Source organism: Garra rufa, chromosome 20 (genome assembly GCF_049309525.1).
Source record: "Garra rufa chromosome 20, GarRuf1.0, whole genome shotgun sequence".
Classification (NCBI taxonomy): domain Eukaryota; kingdom Metazoa; phylum Chordata; class Actinopteri; order Cypriniformes; family Cyprinidae; genus Garra; species Garra rufa.
In genome coordinates this window covers 10274574-10294775 of record NC_133380.1, presented here as the reverse complement: position 1 = coordinate 10294775, position 20202 = coordinate 10274574, and the positions used below count along the sequence as shown (strand labels likewise).

General features: G+C 36.2%; 1 protein-coding gene across 2 annotated transcripts in view; it reads left to right on the top strand.

Annotated features, from left to right (window-relative positions):
- slc38a3a (solute carrier family 38 member 3a) overlaps positions 1-20202 on the top strand; it is a 75832-nt gene that overhangs the window by 14472 nt on the left and 41158 nt on the right. The window contains exons 2-5 of one of the 2 annotated variants that reach the window (XM_073825448.1): positions 17186-17378; positions 18427-18459; positions 18619-18715; positions 18816-18931. In XM_073825448.1, coding sequence (XP_073681549.1) covers positions 17275-17378; positions 18427-18459; positions 18619-18715; positions 18816-18931 — 350 coding nt within the window. In that variant the 5' untranslated portion in view covers positions 17186-17274. The remainder of the gene's footprint in view (positions 1-17185; positions 17379-18426; positions 18460-18618; positions 18716-18815; positions 18932-20202) is intronic. The other variant, XM_073825449.1, reaches the window with a different exon arrangement.

Below are 20202 nucleotides of genomic sequence, written 5' to 3'. Positions count from 1 at the left end.
TAGGGCCTTCGCCCTTTTGGGCTCGGGCCCTAATAAGAAACGGAGCAGATCCAATAGGGTCCTCACACCATCGGTGCTCGGGCCCTAATTATACTGTTATAAAATATCTCATTGATTTACATTAGATATCAGAATTTATCTTACTTTCTGGCCGTATAACACCGTGTCTACACCGGACGCGAGCGGCGCGGCGCGATGTGACGCGACAAAATACATTAGAAGAGGCCCGGCGCCAGGATGGCATAACTGGGGGGGCATTTTAAACACTTTGGGCGGCGCTACTACCTGGAGACTGATTTGGTGCCTCTTGTTGTTTATTTTATTTATATTTATAATAGTTTCTCTTTTAACTTGTACTGATTTTATCCAATGAATGCAAGCTATGCATCATTTACCTAATCTCCGATTAGAAAGCGAAAGCGATAAAAGTATCAAAATTGCCTGAATTTAGTAAAAAACGATAGAGTTTGGAGAGGAAAAGGTAAAGATCAATACAAAACAAATAATTTACAGGTTAATTCAGTTAATTTAGAAAAAAACGTTTGGAGCATTTTTGTTCGTTAAATATACGCTTTTGATTTTTAAAGTAACGACCAAGTGGCGGCGGCAGACAATGCGTTGATGTTTGATCAATTTTGCCTCCTCAGATAATCACGACTAGCCTAGAATAAATATAGATCTAGGCCTAAAAAGTACAAAAAAACGTTCATTTCAACGTTAAAATAATATAAATGTGCGGTTTTAGGCAGAGAGACGCTTTGCTGGACAAGTAGGCGCCAGCGCAAACACTTGCATTTTTGCAATGGAAACAATTTAAAATATTCCGTCATTTTTGCTCATAAAGGTAAGAGTAAATAACAACAATACAATATCACAATATCAACAAAACGTTGCAAATGGTGCTTGAAACGTTGAAAACAAACATGATCCCCTTTTTGTCATCTGAATAGGAGCGCTTCTCAGCAAAACTCAGCGAATACATAACTCACAGACAAGATACATGTATTTATAGAAAGCTTTAAATTATTACTTAATGAAATAAAATAAATAAAAAACAAAAGCTCTTTCATTGTGTAGTCTGTAAAGATTAATTTCTTTCTAAAGGCGCCTCCAAGAGGAAATGGCGATCGGCAACTTCATCCTTGCGAGACACTGACTCAGAAAACACAAGCGTTTTAGCGTTTATTTTACATTAATTACCAATAAAACACAGGCGGTGAATATAAACACTTTTATATTAGTTTAATGTTGAAATTAACATTGTTTTATACCTGGACTCGTTTAGGCCTATAGATTTTATTGTAGGCAAGTCGTGAAGATTTGAGAAGGCAAAACTGATCAAACACAGGCTATGATCAACTCGCTGTCTGCCACTAGCTGCTTGGTCGTTACTTAAAAAAAAACTAAATCTTATATGGAACGAAAAAAATATGCTCTAAATGTTTTTTCTAAATTATCTTAATAAAAAAACGAAACAAAGCAATCATTTTGCCATTACATGCACGACGTCTGAGTTTTGAGCTCTGCCGTGCCAAAAGAGACAAGCAAGCCAGTGAAGCAAGTAGCCACTCCCTCCCTACGCATCTACCAATCAGTAGCTAGTTTGAAAGCGAGCAGAGAGTGCTCTGACCATTTTACTTAAAATTTTTATGAAATTCGGAATTTTGCATGCCTTCATGTTTGGGGGCAGTCACAGCATTTAGGGGGGCATTGCCCTACCTTGCCCATGCCTATGTCCGGGCCCGCATTAGAACCTATTATGCTGTCTACACTGGATGCGGTGCGACACGGCAAATCCCCGACAGTAATCTGCTGCCGCGTTCTAATTATGACGTGATCACACAACGTTTTAATGATTTGCAACGATCGCTTTGTCGCGTCCAATGTAGACAGACTTTAGCTGTTGCGGCGCAGCGCAACAACTGTCGCGTCCGGTGTAGACACGGAGTAAATAAAAACATTGCAACCAAATTTTATATTTTAGCTTAGGTCGGGCCTCTTAATTAAATTTAAGGTGTTTTTTGGGTCTTCCGGTAAGATACTGTCCCTATATTATACTGTATGAGCTGTTAAAATACTGATGTATCAAAGATCTTTGTAACTCTTTTTTTAAAACTGAGATTTATACATTTTCTGTAAGCTGAATAAATAAGCTTTTGATTAGTGTATTGTTTGTTAGAATATGACAATACTTGGCCGAGATAAAATTTGAAAATCTGGAATGTGAGGGTGCAAAAAAATCAAAATATTGAGAAAATCGCCTTTAAAATTGTCCAAATGAAGTTCTTAGCAATGCATATTACTAATCAAAAACTAAGTTTTGATATATTTATGGTAGGAAATTTACAAAATATCTTAATGAAACATGGTCTTTACCTAATATCCTAATGATTTTTGGCATAAATTAAAAAAATCTATAATTTTGACAATGTATTTGTTGGCTATTGCTATAAATATACCTATGCTTACTTACGACTGGTCCAGGGTCACATTAAGTCTAAAGGTTCCATTTAAAAAAATTCCAACTATCATTTCATATGCTAGATTTTACAGGTTAACAAGTAATAACTTCTCACAATAATTAAAATGCTTTAATTCAATTTAAATGATTGGATAAAGGATTTAATGGAATGTAACTCCAATTACAACGCCATTAATTCACACCAAGTATGCTGCAAGTCAATGAAACATTGTCTCTCTCTCTAATCAACCAATAGTGTTATTGTCAAAGAGGAAATGAATGCCTAGTATCCTTTGTCTTGAGACCTTGAATGTGATTGGGGGTCTCTTGACGTCATCCCCTGAGCTTTGGCTTCTCATTGGTTGCTTGGGTGCATTAGAGATGCCAGCAGTATATATATATGCCATCTGGTCACGGTGACATCCCCTCACGATGTTCTGCTCTCACCATGTGACTCAGGAGAAGAACATCAGGGAAGACAGGAGAGGGTGTCCCTTTGTTTAAGGCTGGTGTGTGGACAATGGTACAGAATGGCGTTTGATGGGCCGACCTGAAACGATACGCCCTGTTTGGACCACTGTTACTCTCTTCTATTGTTGCAGACATGCCAACATGTGGAGGCTTCCCTCATCTGCCGAGCGCCTGACTGACCCAACACTGGCTCAGTGTTCTCCTCGATGCTCAAAGCCACACAAAAACTTCCTAACAGCGAAACATGCCCCTACACACCGGAAATGGCAGCTGTGTGTAGAAAATGTGCAAAGTGAAAACAAATACGGTCACAGCCTTTGAACCTAGTGAACTCAAATAAAATAAGCCACATTCTTTTTGAAGATAGCCTTTTTTAGTGAGCAGGATATAATTACTTTAACTTGATTGTTCTAGATATTAATTATGGGATGTAGGGTGAGTACTTTTACTTGCTATCAGTCTCAATGCTTTTAGCCACTTGATCTTAAAAGTTAATGCCATTACATTATATAATAACAAATTATCAACAAAAAAAGGCCAAACATTTTTACAAAAAGATTTGAATATATGTGAACCCTGGACCACAAGTCTTAAGTAGCATAGGTATATTTGTAGCAAAAGCCAAAAAATACATTGTATGGGTCAAAATGATTATTTTATGCCAAAAAACATTAGGATATTTATTAAACATCAAGTTCCATGAAGATGTTTTGTAAATTTCCTACCACAAATTTATCAAAACTTAGTTTTTGATTAGCAATATACATTGCTAAGAACTTCATTTGGACAACTTCAATGGCGATTTTCTCAATATTTAGATTTTTTTTGCACCCTCAGATTCCAGATTTTAAAATAGTTGTATCTCAGCCAAATATTGTCCTATCCTAACAAACCATACATCAATAGAAAGCGTATGTATGATATTCAGCTTTTGGATGACATATGAATCTCAATTTTAAAAAATTGACCTTAATGGCTGGTTTTTATTTATATATACATACACTACTTACTGCTTGTAAAAGCTTGGTAAGTTCGTTTTGAGAAAATCAGCCTTTTTAATAGATGGCATTTTGTTTATTTATTCATTTACTTATTTTAATAGAAATACAATTATATTTAGATTTTTTAAAATAATGATTAATGATATGTCCTTCTGTCTGTTTGACTGATACGTCAACTTCTCCGCAGTCAGGCAGGATCTAATCTCTACGTTTCTTATGGCCTCACATGCTTTCTTTTTTCATGCCATCATTTTATACAATCTGGATTAATGTAACAGCTTGCCAGCAGATCACTTTTTCCTTCCCTCCTTTTTCTGACATTTATTTATTTATTTACAGCTTAGTAAAGTAATGAGATCTCTCAGTTAGTCACACTTTTTAATCTGTCCCTTTTCACTGGATAAGGCTTTATACTTCACACAAGGATTTCAGCCAAAACCTTGTAACTTTAAACAGCCCTACAGTATCTCAGCATTGTTCCTTATTTACAGCATTTACACCTGCAGAAAGTGTTAATGAATAATAAGAGTGTGAATATTTTAGTTAAATCTATTTTTGAACATTGTCTGTTGTTAAAGGATTAGTTCACTTCCAGAATAAAAATTTCCTGATAATTTACTCACCCCCATGTCATCCAAGATGTTCATGTCTTTCGTTCTTAAGTCAAAAAGAAATGAAGCTTTTTGAGGAAAACATTGTGGGATTTTTCTCCATATAGTGGACATCAATGGTAGCCAGTGGGTTGAAGGTCCAAATTGCAGTTTCAATGCAGTTTCAAATGGCTCTACGCGATCCCAGCCAAGAAATGAGTGTCTTATCTACAATGCGTGAAGTCGTGGACGTGCATCCCAGAGCTAGTGCAAGATGAGCATTTGTGGATTTAAATTGTTATGTTTTTAGAAAATGACTGATCGTTTTGCTAAATAAGACCCGTACTCCTCTGGAATAATCGAGTAGAGCCCTTTGAAGCTGCATTGAAACTGCAGTTTGGACCGTTAACCCGTTGGCCACCATTGAAGTCCACTATATGGAGAAAAATTCTGGAATGTTTTCCTCCAAAACCTTAGTTTCTTGAGTAAATCAGGCTTTTTATATTCAGGAAGACAACTCCCTTCAAAAGCAGCATCCCAACTTGGAACCTCAGTGACTGTTTTGAAACTTTATTCATAGGCAGCAAGTATAAAAAGAAAGGTCTACTATTTTAAGTCTACTATTGGTAAGTGGTCTGTTTTTTTACGTGTGCTTGGTTTGTGCACGTGTGATGTTAACTCCACTACCTGTGGCGATCTCAGTGTGGGAACCTGAGCAGCCCCGACAGGATGTGGAGCACAGGTCTATAAATAAATCACATTTGCAATGAGTCACTCTCCACGCTGCCTCCGGGGAAAGAGACACAGAAAGCGTTGGGGGTGGAAAGAGGGAGTGAAGGAAAGGAAGGGGAGGAAAAAGAGGCCAGGCGAAGCTCATCATATATGATAGCCAATGCCTGATGCTTGTGATGTTTCCAAACCCCTCCACCGTGGCAGCCGACATGAGACATGAAAAAACTCTTCATCAGGATCTGACAGATTCATTCTGAGCCTGAAGCTTCTTTTTGAGATCAGAGCAAGAGAGTTTGCCTGGGATGAATGAGATCCGCTAAATCTCCCTGCTGGGAAGCTGCACTGGAAGCTTGTGACGTATCTCCATGTGACGATCGACCCCTCCCATACTAGATGCCCCTGCATGCATTATTTGTTGGTCTACAGTTCATTTGCATCATTTAACAATATAGAATGGGGCATAACGTTTTTGTTTTACACTACCTTTCAGAAGTTTGGGGTCGAAATTATTCAACGCCCTTGACCTGCAAGACATTTTGCTGCAGAGAACAAAATTTTGTGAAAACAATTCAACAACTGCATCAGTACGCTATTAGAGGAAGATTATTATACACATTTGAGTAATTCTGAGAATGTAAGATGATGAATAATAAAAATAAAAAAATCAAATTGGCTCTAAACATTCATGTTCAAAATTATTCAACCCCCCCAAAGTTACATTTGGTGCAAAATCTTTTATTCTTTAAAACCACAAATAAACACTGCTTGAAGTGCTTCGAAGCTTCTGTCACCTCTCTACTGCAATGTTGGTCCATTCCTTGCCTGAAAAAGCTTTCAGATCAATGATAATCTTGGGTTTTCACTTTGCCACTGCTTTCTTCAAAATCAACTAAATACTTAACAAGATTTAAATCTGGAGACAAATCTGGAGACTCAAGAACATTCTGTGACTGATCCCTGAACCAAGCTTAAGTAGATTTGGACGTATACTTTGAGATGATTGTCCTGTAGGAAAGTCTATTGATCATTAGTTTCAGGGTTTGCACTAAAGGCATCCCAATTCTTGCCAAAATGGCCAGATACTTCAAAGAATCCATTATGTCCTTCATACAGTTATGATTTCCATTTCCTGCTACAGTAACATAACCCCATAACACGACTGGCCCACCTCCATGTTTGACCATGGAGATGGTGTTCTTCTGCTTTATAAGCTTTTTTGCACCAGACATACCACTGGTCCATAGGTCCAAAAAGTTCCAGTTTGGTCACATCACTCCATAAACATTCTTCCAGAACTCCGCAGGTCTATCTGAATGAATTTTAGAATGTTCAAGTCAACATTTTTGTTCTTTTTGGTCAAGAATGGTATTCGGCAAGGTGTCTCAACATGAAGGCTATACTTATCTAGTGTTCTTTTTATACACTGCATTGAAATGTTTTCCTCGGGTCATCTTGCAAGTCTTTGGCTGTACATTGCAGAATTTTCTCATTTGCTCTCAGATATTGTGCTTTTTTGTTCAACACCCTCAAAGGTTTTCTAGTACAACACATTTTAAACTAAGGAATAAGGCTGCCAGCTGTGTCTCTAAAAACTTTTAATGTCTTGGAAATCTTCATGTAGCCTTAGACTTTCTAATATAATAAAACAATTTTTTCTCTTTAGCTTTGTGAGAGCTCTGTTGACCTTGCCATATTTGCTACTCAACTTAACCACATGCATGGGCTAAATGTGTGTGTGTAACAGCCCAAGCTAATACCATAAAAAGAAGTGAGCAATGTTAAATAGGGGTTGAATAAATATGACATAGCTGTGTGTGTTATTAAAAAAAACCATAATTCGAAAAAATACATTATATATTGACATTGTTATTTTAATATGCCAGTAAACTGTTGTAGATGCTATTTTTGTAAAGTGCTGGATCTTCAGAAAAGCTTTGTAAAGTACTGCAGTCTCTGGGGGGTTGAATAATTTTGATTGCAACTGTATATATATTTTATTATTTTTAAAAATGTAATAAGAAGAAATCTTTCTTAAGCAGCAAATCAAGGATCATGCGAACACTGAAGACTGGAGTAATAATGCTGAAAATTCAGCTTTACCATCACAGGAATTTAAATATATATTAAAATAGACCAGTTATTTAATTTCTTTTTACAATATTACAGTTCTTATTGTACTTTTCATCAAATAAATTCAGTCTTACTGAAACCTAGAGACTTAATTTGTTAAAAAAATATCTTACGGACACCAAACTTTGCAATGGCAGTGAACATTTTCATGTAATTTGTCAGATTAGAAGAGGCACGAAGGGTTGACAGTTGACGTCTAAATTAGTGTGTTTGGAATTAATCTCCGTCAGACAGATCTCATTAATCACACAGTGCTCAAATCCTCTCTGGATGAAGGGGAAAGGAGGAGTGAAGTGCAATACATATGAAGACAAGCACTAGACTGTGATCAGCAGAAGAGCAAGTGATGACAAAGGACACTTGAGTAGCTCTGATGTTTTCACTTTGATGTTTTCGATTCGTGATGCACTTGACATGATGCATTCCACTTGACATCCAGCATCATCTTGTGTAGACTGGCATACACTTCTTGTGAGGGCTGACCACAGGCTTGATAGCTCACTCAAAAATAAAAATTACCCCTTGGTTTACTCATCCTCAAGCCATCGTAGATGTGTATGGCTTTATTCTTTCTTTCAAATACAGTTGAAGTTATATTAAAAATGTCACGGCTCTTCCAAACTTTATAATGGCAGTGAATGGGTGTTAAGATTCCAATAAAGTCCAATAAAGTGCATCCATCCATCATAAAAAGTGCTCTCTAAGGGGTTAATAGAGGCCTTCTAAAGTGAATGGATGCATTTGTGTAAGAAAAATATCCAAATTTAAAACTATAAACCGTAATCTTTAGCTAACTGTCATATGCATGTTCGCGAGAGAGTGGCGTTCCAGCGGATGACGTAGGCTATAGCTCTGGTCACGATTTAGTACAAAACGAGGATTTGTAAAGAAAAAATGTAGGAGGATTTCAATATAAGCCAAGGAGACTGGAAAAAATTGGTTCTCACGAGACAACCATATTATCACCAATCTCCTAAAACTCCACTTTCTTGTGAACGTGTTTACGATAGTTAGCGAAAGCTAAAGATTATGCTTTATAAAGTTTTAAATAAGGATAATTTACTTACACAAATGCATCGATTCAGTTCAGTTCAGAAGGCCTTTAACCTTTTTATGATGGATGGGTGCACTTTATTTTGCTTCAAAATCTCAACACCCATTCACTGCCATTATAAAGCTTGGAAGAGCCAGGAAAATTTTTGAATATAACTCAGATCGTATTCGTCTGAAAGAAGAAAGCCATATACATCTAGGATGGCTTTAGGGTGAGTAAATCATAGAGTAAGTCAACTGAAATTTTGCTGTCCTTATCATGAGAGTCAGAAAAAAACATTTTCATCCTTGACTCGTTTGTTTATGTCTTGTTTATGTATCCGTTCCCTGCACAGCTGACTGTTATCTACACACTTCAGCATTAGCCTTGACAGAACGTCTGCTCTTCACATCACAGGATGAACGGTGTGATGCTAGCGCTATACATCTCTGCTTGTCACGTGACTGAGTGTGAATGTTCTGTGCTATTTTTGACGCAAATGGAGACTCTGGATGTTTATCCTGCAGTCAGGCGGGCATGTGATGCAGTTTTAATCCAGTTTAGCCCCTGTGTGACGGCTTTGAAAAATCCAACAGATTTTGCACTTGTGTGAATGTGTGCGTTGGATTGCGTTTGTGGAGTATGACTCATTTAAAACATTGCTGTATTAGCCGCACTTCTAAAACAGGCGAGAAATGTCATTGCCAATCTTAGCCTGTCCTCAATTTCTCTTTGTAGAGGGAAGTGGTATATGATTATACCAGCCTACAGATATTAAAGGAATAATTCACAGCAATACAAATGCTGTCATCATTTACACACTCTCATGTATTTCTTTTGTGGAAAGTGGAAAGTGAGTTTAGACCATCTAGCTCCAAAAATCACAAAAAATGTGCTTTATATGCACTTCCACTGCACCTCTCATACACTTTTCCATATAAAGAAATATTAATGAGGTGTACAGATTACTTTTTAGAATGCTTTTTGTCATTTTTGGGCCTTGACAATATTAGTTCCCATTCATTATATAGAAAACATCTGCTCGGACATTCTGCAAAATTACTACTTTTTGTTTTCCTGCTAAAGAAAGTCATTGCGATTTGAAATGAGAATGACAAAATGATGACAGAATTTTATTATTAGAACAAACCCTTTGAAATATAGTGCTTTTTGTTCATAGAAAATCTTATTGGATTTCTGAAAGGAAAGAGCCCTTAAATTTTCCCTATTCATAAAGCTGAAACAAGTCTCCCAAAATATTGTTTTAGTAATAACCTGAATCATTTTTCTTGGAATAAGGTGAATATGACAGAATACAGTTAATCTGAGATTAAAATCCAGATGGTAGAGGACGGAGGGCTGTTCGCAGCTGTTCCAAATCCTTCATCAGTTAATTAAAGACCTGGGGCTTTTGAATACGCAATTAGCCTGGATATTACAGTGCAGGTTTAACAGCAGAGGTGTGTGAGTACATGCCGGGTACATGCAGCTGGTGTGTCTGTAAGTAATCACACAACAGGGATCCTTTAAAAGAAAAGGACACCAAACCACGTGTGCAGCTCACGCACATCTGAAAGCTGAGGGCAAACATTCCAGAGCTGTGTAAACCCCTGGGCCGAGTGACGTCCTGATGCAGCTCTGCACACGTCACTGGTGCCGTGGAGTTGCATCAGCTGTCTCACATGGTCTTGCTGCGTTAAGGGGGTGCTACATTTTTTTGTCGGTATCTCCTTTTTTCTTTCCGTCTGTCTCACGTCATCTCATCTTTTGTTGCACTTTATCTCATTTTGACTTTCAATTCACTTTTGTAAATGCAATTCTGTGGCTTTGGATGAAAAGAGTTATTCCTCTGATATTATTTGGGTCATCTTAGGACTGTCTCACCCTAGAAAATCATACTGCGCCTGCATTAAACACTGTCCTAATGTTCCTAGGAGAGATGTATGGAAACCCGTTTCTGCCACTGAATAAAAAAAAAAAAAAGGTAATTTAACTGTTTAAAATTTTTTTTTTCAGAATTGCGAGTTTTATAACTCGCAGTTGTGAGTTTATATCTTACTATTTTGAGAAAAAAGTCAGAATTCCCAGTTTGTATCACACAATTCTGAGAAAAAAACTGTTATCACTTTATAACACACTATTGCGAATTAAAAAAGATGTAAACTCGCAATTCTAAAAACATATAAATCTTTTTCCCCCTTCAGAATTGGAATTTTTGACTCGCAAATGTGAGTTTATATCTAACAATTCTGAGAGAAAAACACAGAATTGCAAGATATAAACTCAGAATTGCAAGAAAAAAGTCAGAATTGTGAGATACAAACTAACATTTGCCAGAAAAAAAGTCAGAAATGTGAGTTTATATCATACAAATCTGAGAAAAAAATCTGATACAAACTCGCATTTGTGAAAAAAAAGGTAAAATTGCGAGAAAAAGTCAGAATTGCGAGATACAAACTCACATTTGTGAGGGAAAAAAAAAGTCTGATTTGCGAGTTTATGTTTCACAATTATGAGAAAAAAATCTGAATTGCGAGATACAAACTCGCATCTGTGAGAAAAATATGTAAAATTGCGAGAAAAAGTCAGAAGTGCTAGATACAAACAAGCATTTGTGAGGAAAAAAGTCTGATTTGCGAGTTTATGTTTCACAATTATGAGAAAAAAATCTGAATTGTGAGATACAAACTTGCATTTGTGAGAAAAAACAATTCAGAATTACGAGTTTATATCATGCAATTCTGAGAAAAAAATCTAAATGGCAAGATACAAACTCGCATTTGTGAGAAAAAATCTGAATTGCAAGTTTATATTTCACAATTATGAGATTTAAAGTCAGAATTGTGAGATACAAACTCACATTTGTAAGAAAAAAGTTTGAATTGTGAGTTATATCTTACAATTCTGACTTTAAATCTCGCAATTGCAATGTTATATCATGCAGTTCTGAGAAAAAAAGTCCGAATTGCAAGACATAAACTCAGAATTGCAAAAAAATTCTGAATTGTGAGATAAAAACTCGCATTTGTGAAAAAAGTCAGAAAGTTAAAAATTTCTATATTCAACAAAGACATGTAAAATGTTACAAAAGATTTGTTGCAAATAAATTCTATTCATTAAAGAATCCTGAAAAAAAAAAAATCCACAAAAAGCAGCACAACTTTTTTTAACATTCACTCTATTAACAGTAATAATAATAATAATAAATAATAATAATAATACATGTTTTTTAAACAACAAATCAGCATATTATAATGCATTTTAGAATAAGGAATAAATTGCTTTTCAAAATATATTGAAATCTGAAATGGTTCAGTTCAATTATTTTACAATATATCTATTTTTACTGCATTTTTTAATGCATCAAGAGCATGAGAGACTAAGAATGAACACAAAATCAGAGCTATATTTAAGGACCAGAATATCATAGAGACTTGTGGGTAGGCTTTTTGACATGGGCTAGTAAGCAACCGCCTAGAAATGGCCTAGCAATTACTCTGACCCGCTTAACATCCTGGCAACCACCCACAGCAACATTACATTTTCTTCTGGCAATATAAAATATTACCAGTATTTTCAATTCCTCTTGCTCTTAATATCTCTTTCCACCTCTCGCTCCAATCCATTCTCAGTCGATTTCTTCCTCTTTCACACTCACGTTTTCACCACCGTTAAATCCTGTGACAGCGAGGGATGAACCGGTCCTAATAACAGTAATTTATGGACACTTTAAACGCATTCGTAGGCTGTTCATAATGAACATCGATGTGTCGTCGCAGCACTTCTAATAAGCGCTTTTCACAGCCACGGAGCTAAATCAGCTCCTGACAACACTACATCAGGTCACAACAAATGCAGCGTTCATGCTTTTTTGCATGTGACTGCTTGATGCCATGCAGACATAATGAGTACAGATTAGCATGTCCCGGCCTCTTTTATGAGAACGTGGGACATTGTTACGTCAGCAGGGAGGCGATGTATGACTCTTTGGAAGTGTGCGTTCTGTACTAGCGGGTTTAGTCTAGCAGTATTTAATCCGTGAATAAACTTCTTATTATTCGAGAAACTTAAGCTATGACCCAGTTGGCAAAGCTGTTTCTTCCCCAGTGTGTTTAGGAGTTGCCAGACATCAGAGTAGAATGAAAACAAATTCTGTTTGTGTTTTTCAGACTCGGTTGAAAGTGGTCGCATGTTCTGGCGCAGAGCGAACGCAGTGGCTATTATGCGTTTGAATATGTGACAATAGGACCTGTTGCAGTTCACTCAATTCAGTGTTCTTTAGAACTTCCGCATAAGGATAAACCGGCTTGTAAACTTCCGCTGAAATTCATTTTATATATATTTTATAGATATCGTTCTTATCAGAAACTGAGAAAAATAATAATTGCAACGTCGTAAATATTGATAGCGGCATGAACATTCAGTTTCATATTATTTAACAACATAAAATTTAAATGCAGAGCCTGGTAATCCCAGGAGAGTACCTGCATAGTTGTACATTTAAACGCTGACAGCTAAACATTATCCTAAAATGTTTAGGCTAATGTTAGCTAGCTAGCGATACTTCTTCAAGGACATCTTAATCGTATTCTTGATAATCAGTAACTTGCCTTCATAGTCAGGAACACTTTTTTCAAATCTGGTAATATTTTTAACTCTACGGCTGTGCCAACTTCAAAGATTTACTTTTTATTCATAAAGACGGCACAGAAAAAAATGTCTTTTCACAAGAAATTACCTATATATCCAGAAGATGGCAGCAGAGGATCAATCATTTGCTGCAGCTGCTATTTCAACTCCCTAGTTTTTTCAAGATGCTTTTCGGTTTATTATAAAATTACTAGTATAATAAATTATAGTACTTTTACCACACTAAAGTATATAGTATAGCAAGTGCAGAAAGTCATTTAATTAAATATATTAATAAATAAGCTCAGACACAAACAGCCTATTGAATTATTTAAATACTTAAATACTTATATGTAGTTCACTACAAATTAAATAAGTTAAATATTAATGGTATAAGAATTAAATAATGCACTCAATATGAATCTATATGAATTTGAAATATTTTATAGAATTTAATAACTACATCTTTTAAGCTCTATCTTAAACTACAAACGCTATTAAATAGCTTATATTTAACCAACACAAATGTGTTACTGCTGTAGTTTTGTTACTCTGAATTTAGTCTGAATCATTTAATGCACAGCTCTTTTTTGACATCAGCTTGTCAGATGTTTCATTCGGTTATTACTGTCAATCATAGCAATGACTCGCGAATATTTAGCCAATTTTTTTTAACTCGTGTTTGTCATTCTTAAAATGGAATATCTTCAATTGTGACTGGATTATGTAGAGAAAACGAGCTAAGTACACTCCTATTACTACGCAGTACAGTACCAGAAATGACTTAGTTGGCTTGTCTAAAATAAGGAATTAATCTGTGCATGTGGTCAATTGACTCTGCCCTAAGCCTTGAACTCCTTCAGCCAGTCATGTGTAACTGTTTATTTGTTACAGTCAGTTAGAAGTGCATGAAGGACAGGCTGGTTCTCCATTTAGCATCTTGGCACAGACATTTGCCCCCATCATAGCTCCGCTTCCCATTTCCTGAGACATTCCCAAATTTAAGGTTCACCGTTTTTTGGAATTAGGGAGCCCGATGAATTACCTTTTCAGCCCTTCGAGTGCCCAGGCGAGTTTGAGCCGAGGAGGCCCCACTGGTATAATGACGCTTGGCACAATCACCCTTCTGTTCCTCCAACCCTGTTCCCAGGAAACCACACAGCATGCACAATGCGTACCGTGCTTTGCTGCCCAACCACATTGCTCTCGGCGTGGCTGCTCAGCAAGCCGAGTAACGTGGCATCTCGCTGGATGAACCAGAGTTTATCTTCCCAGAGTTCACACCGATTCGATTATTAATTCACGTTTGCGGGGAAAAGTGAGGGGGTAGAAGGAAAAAAAGGAGCTTGATGGAGGGGGAACTTGAGGTTATGCCAGCTCGGAGTTTCAAGCATGAAGAGAGCATGACTGTTATGTTAAGCTTCTCCTAATTAAAAGCAAAGGATTGGGAAGAAAGCAGCAAAAAAAAAAAAAAAAAAAAAAAAAGCGAGATGAATGGACAAAGAGGGCCAGAACTGGTTCTGAGCTGGTCATAGCTGGTTCTGCTGGCTTTCATGGCCTTCCTCAATGGGCCCGCTGGTTTGGAGTGTAGGTTCCCTCCCCTCTTCTTCCCCCCTACTTCTGTTTATGCTTTTTAGCTAATGTGATACTAGGGCTCCATCCTTTCAGACCAGGATTGGGAATACCAGGGGGCCAAATGGGAGCCTGGAGACGCATGTCAGCTTGTGCTTTCAGGACTTAGCACTCCAACAGGTCCATCATAAGCAGCCACAGGGAGTCAGGCACCAATGAAGGCAGGAAGAGACCACAAAAACAGCTATAGAGACATCAGGAGCCATATAGTGAAAGGAGGAAAGGGAGAACAACACCTCTCAGCAGAGTCAGGAAAGTGACGACTTATTCAGTTGTACGGTATCGTGCAAAAGGTTACCGGCTGTTTGGAAAGTCAATTTGGCAGTGGCAAAGGTTTGATGGAGCTGTTTTGTCATGAAAGAAGGAAGAAATAGAGAGCTGAAGTTATAGAGGAAGTTCTGTCTGTCTGGCCTTTTTTTAATTTTAAAAGGTTTGTCTTGATGAACCTTCCTTTTTGTTCTTAAAAACTATACTTATTGCAATTATATGACTTTCTTTGATTTTTTTATTATATTTAACATGTCTACACCAGACGGCAAAGAACCAGAGTGATTGTTGGAAATCCATTTGTCCTTTATGTCAAAAGTAATGAAGGTGATTCAAGTATGGCAGAAATATAAGGGAATTTGTCTTTATAATCAGTTCTATTGTTTGTTTGTTTTTGTGTCGCACTGCTAGCTTTCATTGTAGATTTAAGTCTTCTTCCTTTCCTTATTCAAATTTGAATTACAGTTCTGCTTCAAATTCATAATTGCATTTGCTGATTGCATTTCAAATTCTGAAACTGAATTGGATTGATAAAGTTGACTTTAAATGGATGTGGGTTTAAAACAAATGGAGCATTTTAGAAATATGTCAGCAGTTAAACTAACGTCTACTGAATAGATAAACTCTCTTCAAACTTCTTCAAGACAGTAGTTGACACTGACTGTAGAGTAGTAGGGGTGGGCGATATGACCAAAATATTATATCACAGTATGTGACCCTGGACCACAAAGCTGGTCTTAAGTAGCAATAGGCTACTGTATGGGTCAAAATGATCAATTTTTCTTTTATGCCAAAAATGATTGGGAGATCATGTTCCATTAAGATATTTTGTAAATTTCCCATCATAAATATATCAAAACGCAATTTTTTATGTGTAATATGCATTGCTAAGAACTACATTTGGACATTTTAAAGGAGATTTTCTCAGTAATTAGATTTTTTTGCACCCTCAGATTCCAGATTTTCAAATAGCAAATATCTCGACCAAATATTGTCCAACCATATAAACAAACCACACATCAACGGAAAAGATTATTTATTCAGCTTTCAGATAATGTATACATCATCAAAAAAAATGGTTCAGGGTCACGTATGAGAAATTTGATTTCATGTTAACAATATACAGTATATATATACAGTACAGACCAAAAGTTTGGACACACCTTCTCATTCGTGTGTCCAAACTTTTGAGAATGAGAAGGTGTGTCCAAACTTTTGGTCTGTAGTGTATATATATATATATATATACATACAGTGAGGTCAATAAGTATTTGATTTGATTTGTTATTTTGCAAGTAGAAGTAAACAGTCTGTGATTAAGTAAGAATAAGAAACAAATTACAAGTAAAAGGACAAAAAAAATGTTACATACATTGTATAAAGTAATCAAATGTATAAAAAACTGGATATGCTTTACTATGTAAATTAAATATACATTTCCTCAGTTACATAAGTGATTTAGTCAAGAGCAGTGAAAGATTTTCTCTCTTTTGTTGTTTGATTAACATGAATGACAGATATTGGCAGAAACAGTAGACTGCTGTCACTTTAGGAGCTACCCGGATCCAATATACTGCTACACGTGTTTTCAGACCTAACAGGTCTAAATTGCTGTGTTTACAGGGATACTTGCAAAGGACATTTTGACACATACAAGTGTGTATTTAACTGTTCGAGGCCTATAAAGCGGCAAAAATAACTTTACATTAATGCATGCTATAGCACTCCTAGTGGAAACATTGTGAATGCAACGCATGATTGAGTTTAAAGCCAGCATGATATCAACACTGACAAATTTTATTTTTACATGGAATATTGCAGTGTTTTTTGTATAAATAATTCATCCATGCACAGCATTATTTTTATTTTTAAATCATATGCCCCCGTAATCCAATGATCCAATCTTTGCTTGATGGACAGAATCAAGTGCCGCCCTACATTTTTTTTTGTTTAAGAAGTGGTTTCACTTCGATACACATCGTAGTATAGAAGAAAGACAATCAGAGTTTCCATTTCTTGCAAATTTCACAAAGCAACAACATGTAAAATTGAGGTTTTGTGGATGTTCATGTACCTCCATAGAGTTTGTTTAAGGCCTTGAGGTTCACATCTCTATCCTATTTCAAGGTCTTACTTAATATGTACCTTCACTGTTCCATTTTACACTGATGAACACGCCATGTCTCCTTTAAACAAGCTGTGATTAATATCTAGTCTTTTTTGCATCCTTTTCCTACAGGGTAACAAGGGACCGACACAAAGTTTCTCTATAGATCTTCCTCTAACACACACGCACACTTGAAGACCGAGAATAATCGCTCTGAAAGCATGGAGCCCGCCGAGATGAACACTATCCCCAATGGGAAGGGGCACGAAGCTGGTGAGGAGACAACTGCGATTGCAATAAAAAGCCAATCAGAAGATACAGCTCAGTAAGTATTCGCTTAAGGGTGCATTATAATGTCTGTCTGGTTAAGGATGGTTTGTTGTCAGTCATCCAATGTGTATAGATTTAGTAATAGAGTTTCAGTTAGTATAAGCATTATCATTTAGACTATCTAAGGGGTGCTTTAAGCTTTTATACAGGATGTGTGAACATCAGTGTGTGTTTTTGCAGTATCTTCCAGCTAGCATTAAAGCTTCCAGTCATGTCATCTTAATAAGGTGAAGCTTGTCTGTCATCACAGTCTTAAATGTCACTGAACAGTACAGTTCAGACATCACTGGGCACATTCAGTAGCACTGATGTTATGCACTCATAACTGTGTTCGAATCTCCAATGTCTCTGTGATTGTGTAGATGTTTTGTGCAAATTAATGTGTGGGGGTGTTTCTTCAACTACAGGAACTTTCTGTCATTAATTACTCATTCTTATATTGTTCCAAAACCATAAGACCTTTGTTTATCTTACAGACAAATTGAGATATTTTTGATGAAATCCAAGAGCTTTTTGACCCTGCATAGACAGCAATGCAACTGAAACGTTCAAGGCCTAGAAAGGTAATAAGGACATTGTTAAAATAGTCCATGTGACAACAGTGGTTCAACTATAATCTTATGAAGCTATGAGAATACTTTTTGTGTGGAAAGAAAACAGAAGTTTCTTAATTTAACAATTTCTGCTCTTCCGTGTCAGTCTTCAATGCACTTTCAAAAAAGTACCACACAAAATGTCAAATTTCCACCAATGAATGTTGACAAGTCAAAATGATTGGTTATTATATTTTCTTCTCTACCAGACTTAAAAGTGCCCATAGTTGAAGAAACACCTGTATGTTCTTTTATATGCAAAACAAAATCACACTGCATGTAGACGAAGCGCTTGCCTTCACAAAATAAATGAATTGTTTCTAAACTAGACATCACTTTCCCCTGATTGTGGCCACATGCCTTCAGCATTGTGTTTATCTAAGGGTGTGTTCATTATGATTTCCCTGTCTCTTGTGCTTTCGTGGATGCGGCTCCGACACTGCTCTGTAGGGAACTTGTACCAAATAGCACTGAAAATGCCAGGTACGTCATGCAGAGAGCGGAATCATTAGCAAACGAAAGTTATTTTCTGCAGCTGTAAATAAAGCTCCATCCCTGAATCAGTGTTTTGATGGCGTTAACCCTTCAGTTCGTTTTGGCACTGCCAGGCGTATCCTTCATGGGTGTTATGTGTGTTTTCAGTACTGACAGAACTCCAGGGAATGCAGAGGCAAACCTGGTGGAAAACTCAGAGTTCCTGTCCAACGCAGATGACAAGAAAACCCCTCGCTTCACGGATGTAAGTTGAGCTTTTGGTAAGATTTCATGTATGTGTCAAGACACGATCATAATGTTTTTCAGAGGTGAACGTGTAGACCAACTGCTGTTTTTCTTTATAGTTTGAGGGAAAGACTTCTTTTGGGATGTCCGTCTTCAACTTGGGAAACGCCATCATGGGAAGTGGAATATTGGGATTGGCATATGCAATGGCTAACACGGGCATTGTCCTCTTTGTGTAAGTTACAGCTTTAGGTCAAACTCTATGCATTGTAGGGGTTATCGCTTTGAGTATGGCCCTATGATTTGGGCGATGTGGAAAATGTAATGGATAACGCACATTTAGCATGAATAAATCAAAAGTAGGTCTACACTTAAATTAAAACGCAATAGGACTAGTGTCTGTGAATATTATGCCGCAAAAACACTATTTAAATATGAATCCTGCATGTTTTGTGTGTCTCTGTGTAAATGAATGATGGAGACGCACGGTTTCTTTTACTACACACATACTGAAGCCTCTGTTATCTCAATAGATGAGTACATAAACACATAAACATAATCTCTAGAACTGCTTGAGAGTCACTTCATGAGCATTTGACTATTTCTTTAGAGAAAAACAATTGTCATATATATATATACAAACAGAAACTTAAAGGTCTTTGAGCAACCTGACAAAATAAAAGTTTGGTTTAGCTTGAAGAAATTGTGACAGAAATATATTACTTAATGTAATGATAGCACTACTACTAATACAATTTTAATTAAAACTTTGTTTATTTAATAATATTTACCAGAGAATGTAAGAAAAATGTAAATACACAACACAGTATTAACGAAAAAAATAAACCATTTCTTTTGAGAAAACTTAAAGGATTTCACAGCAACCTGACAAAAAAAAGTTTGGTTTAACTTGAAGAAATTGTAACAGAAATATATTAATAAAATAATAATAATAATAATAATATATTTTTCAAATAAAACAATTGAATTAGAGATGCTTTTGATTATTAAAACTTTATGAAACCATTCAAATGGAATCTGGTAAAACTGGTAATAGAGCCTTAAAAAAAGTTTTGTTAAACTTTTAAATATTTGCTGTTACGCTTCATTATTTAAATTAATTAGACATGCTTTTAGACTTTTTTTATTTAACCAATAAAATGTAAGATTTAAATAAAACAAAAAATGGAATCCAGAAAAATGAAAACAGAAAGAAATGCAATTTAGGAAAAAAAAATAAAACAGATTTTATAGAGCCCTAACTTTGAGCTAGAATTTGAATAAAATAATTGTGCATTTCATACCATCATAAACCACTTCGAGCGGAAACATTAGAGCCAGTACTGATCGTGTTTTTACTGCTAAACAAACATATGTGACCCTGGACCACAAAACCAGTCATAAGGGTCAATTTATTTTTAATTGAGATATATCTGAAAGCTGAATAAATAAGCTTTCCATTGATGTATGGTTAGGATAGAACAATATTAGGTACAACTATTTGAA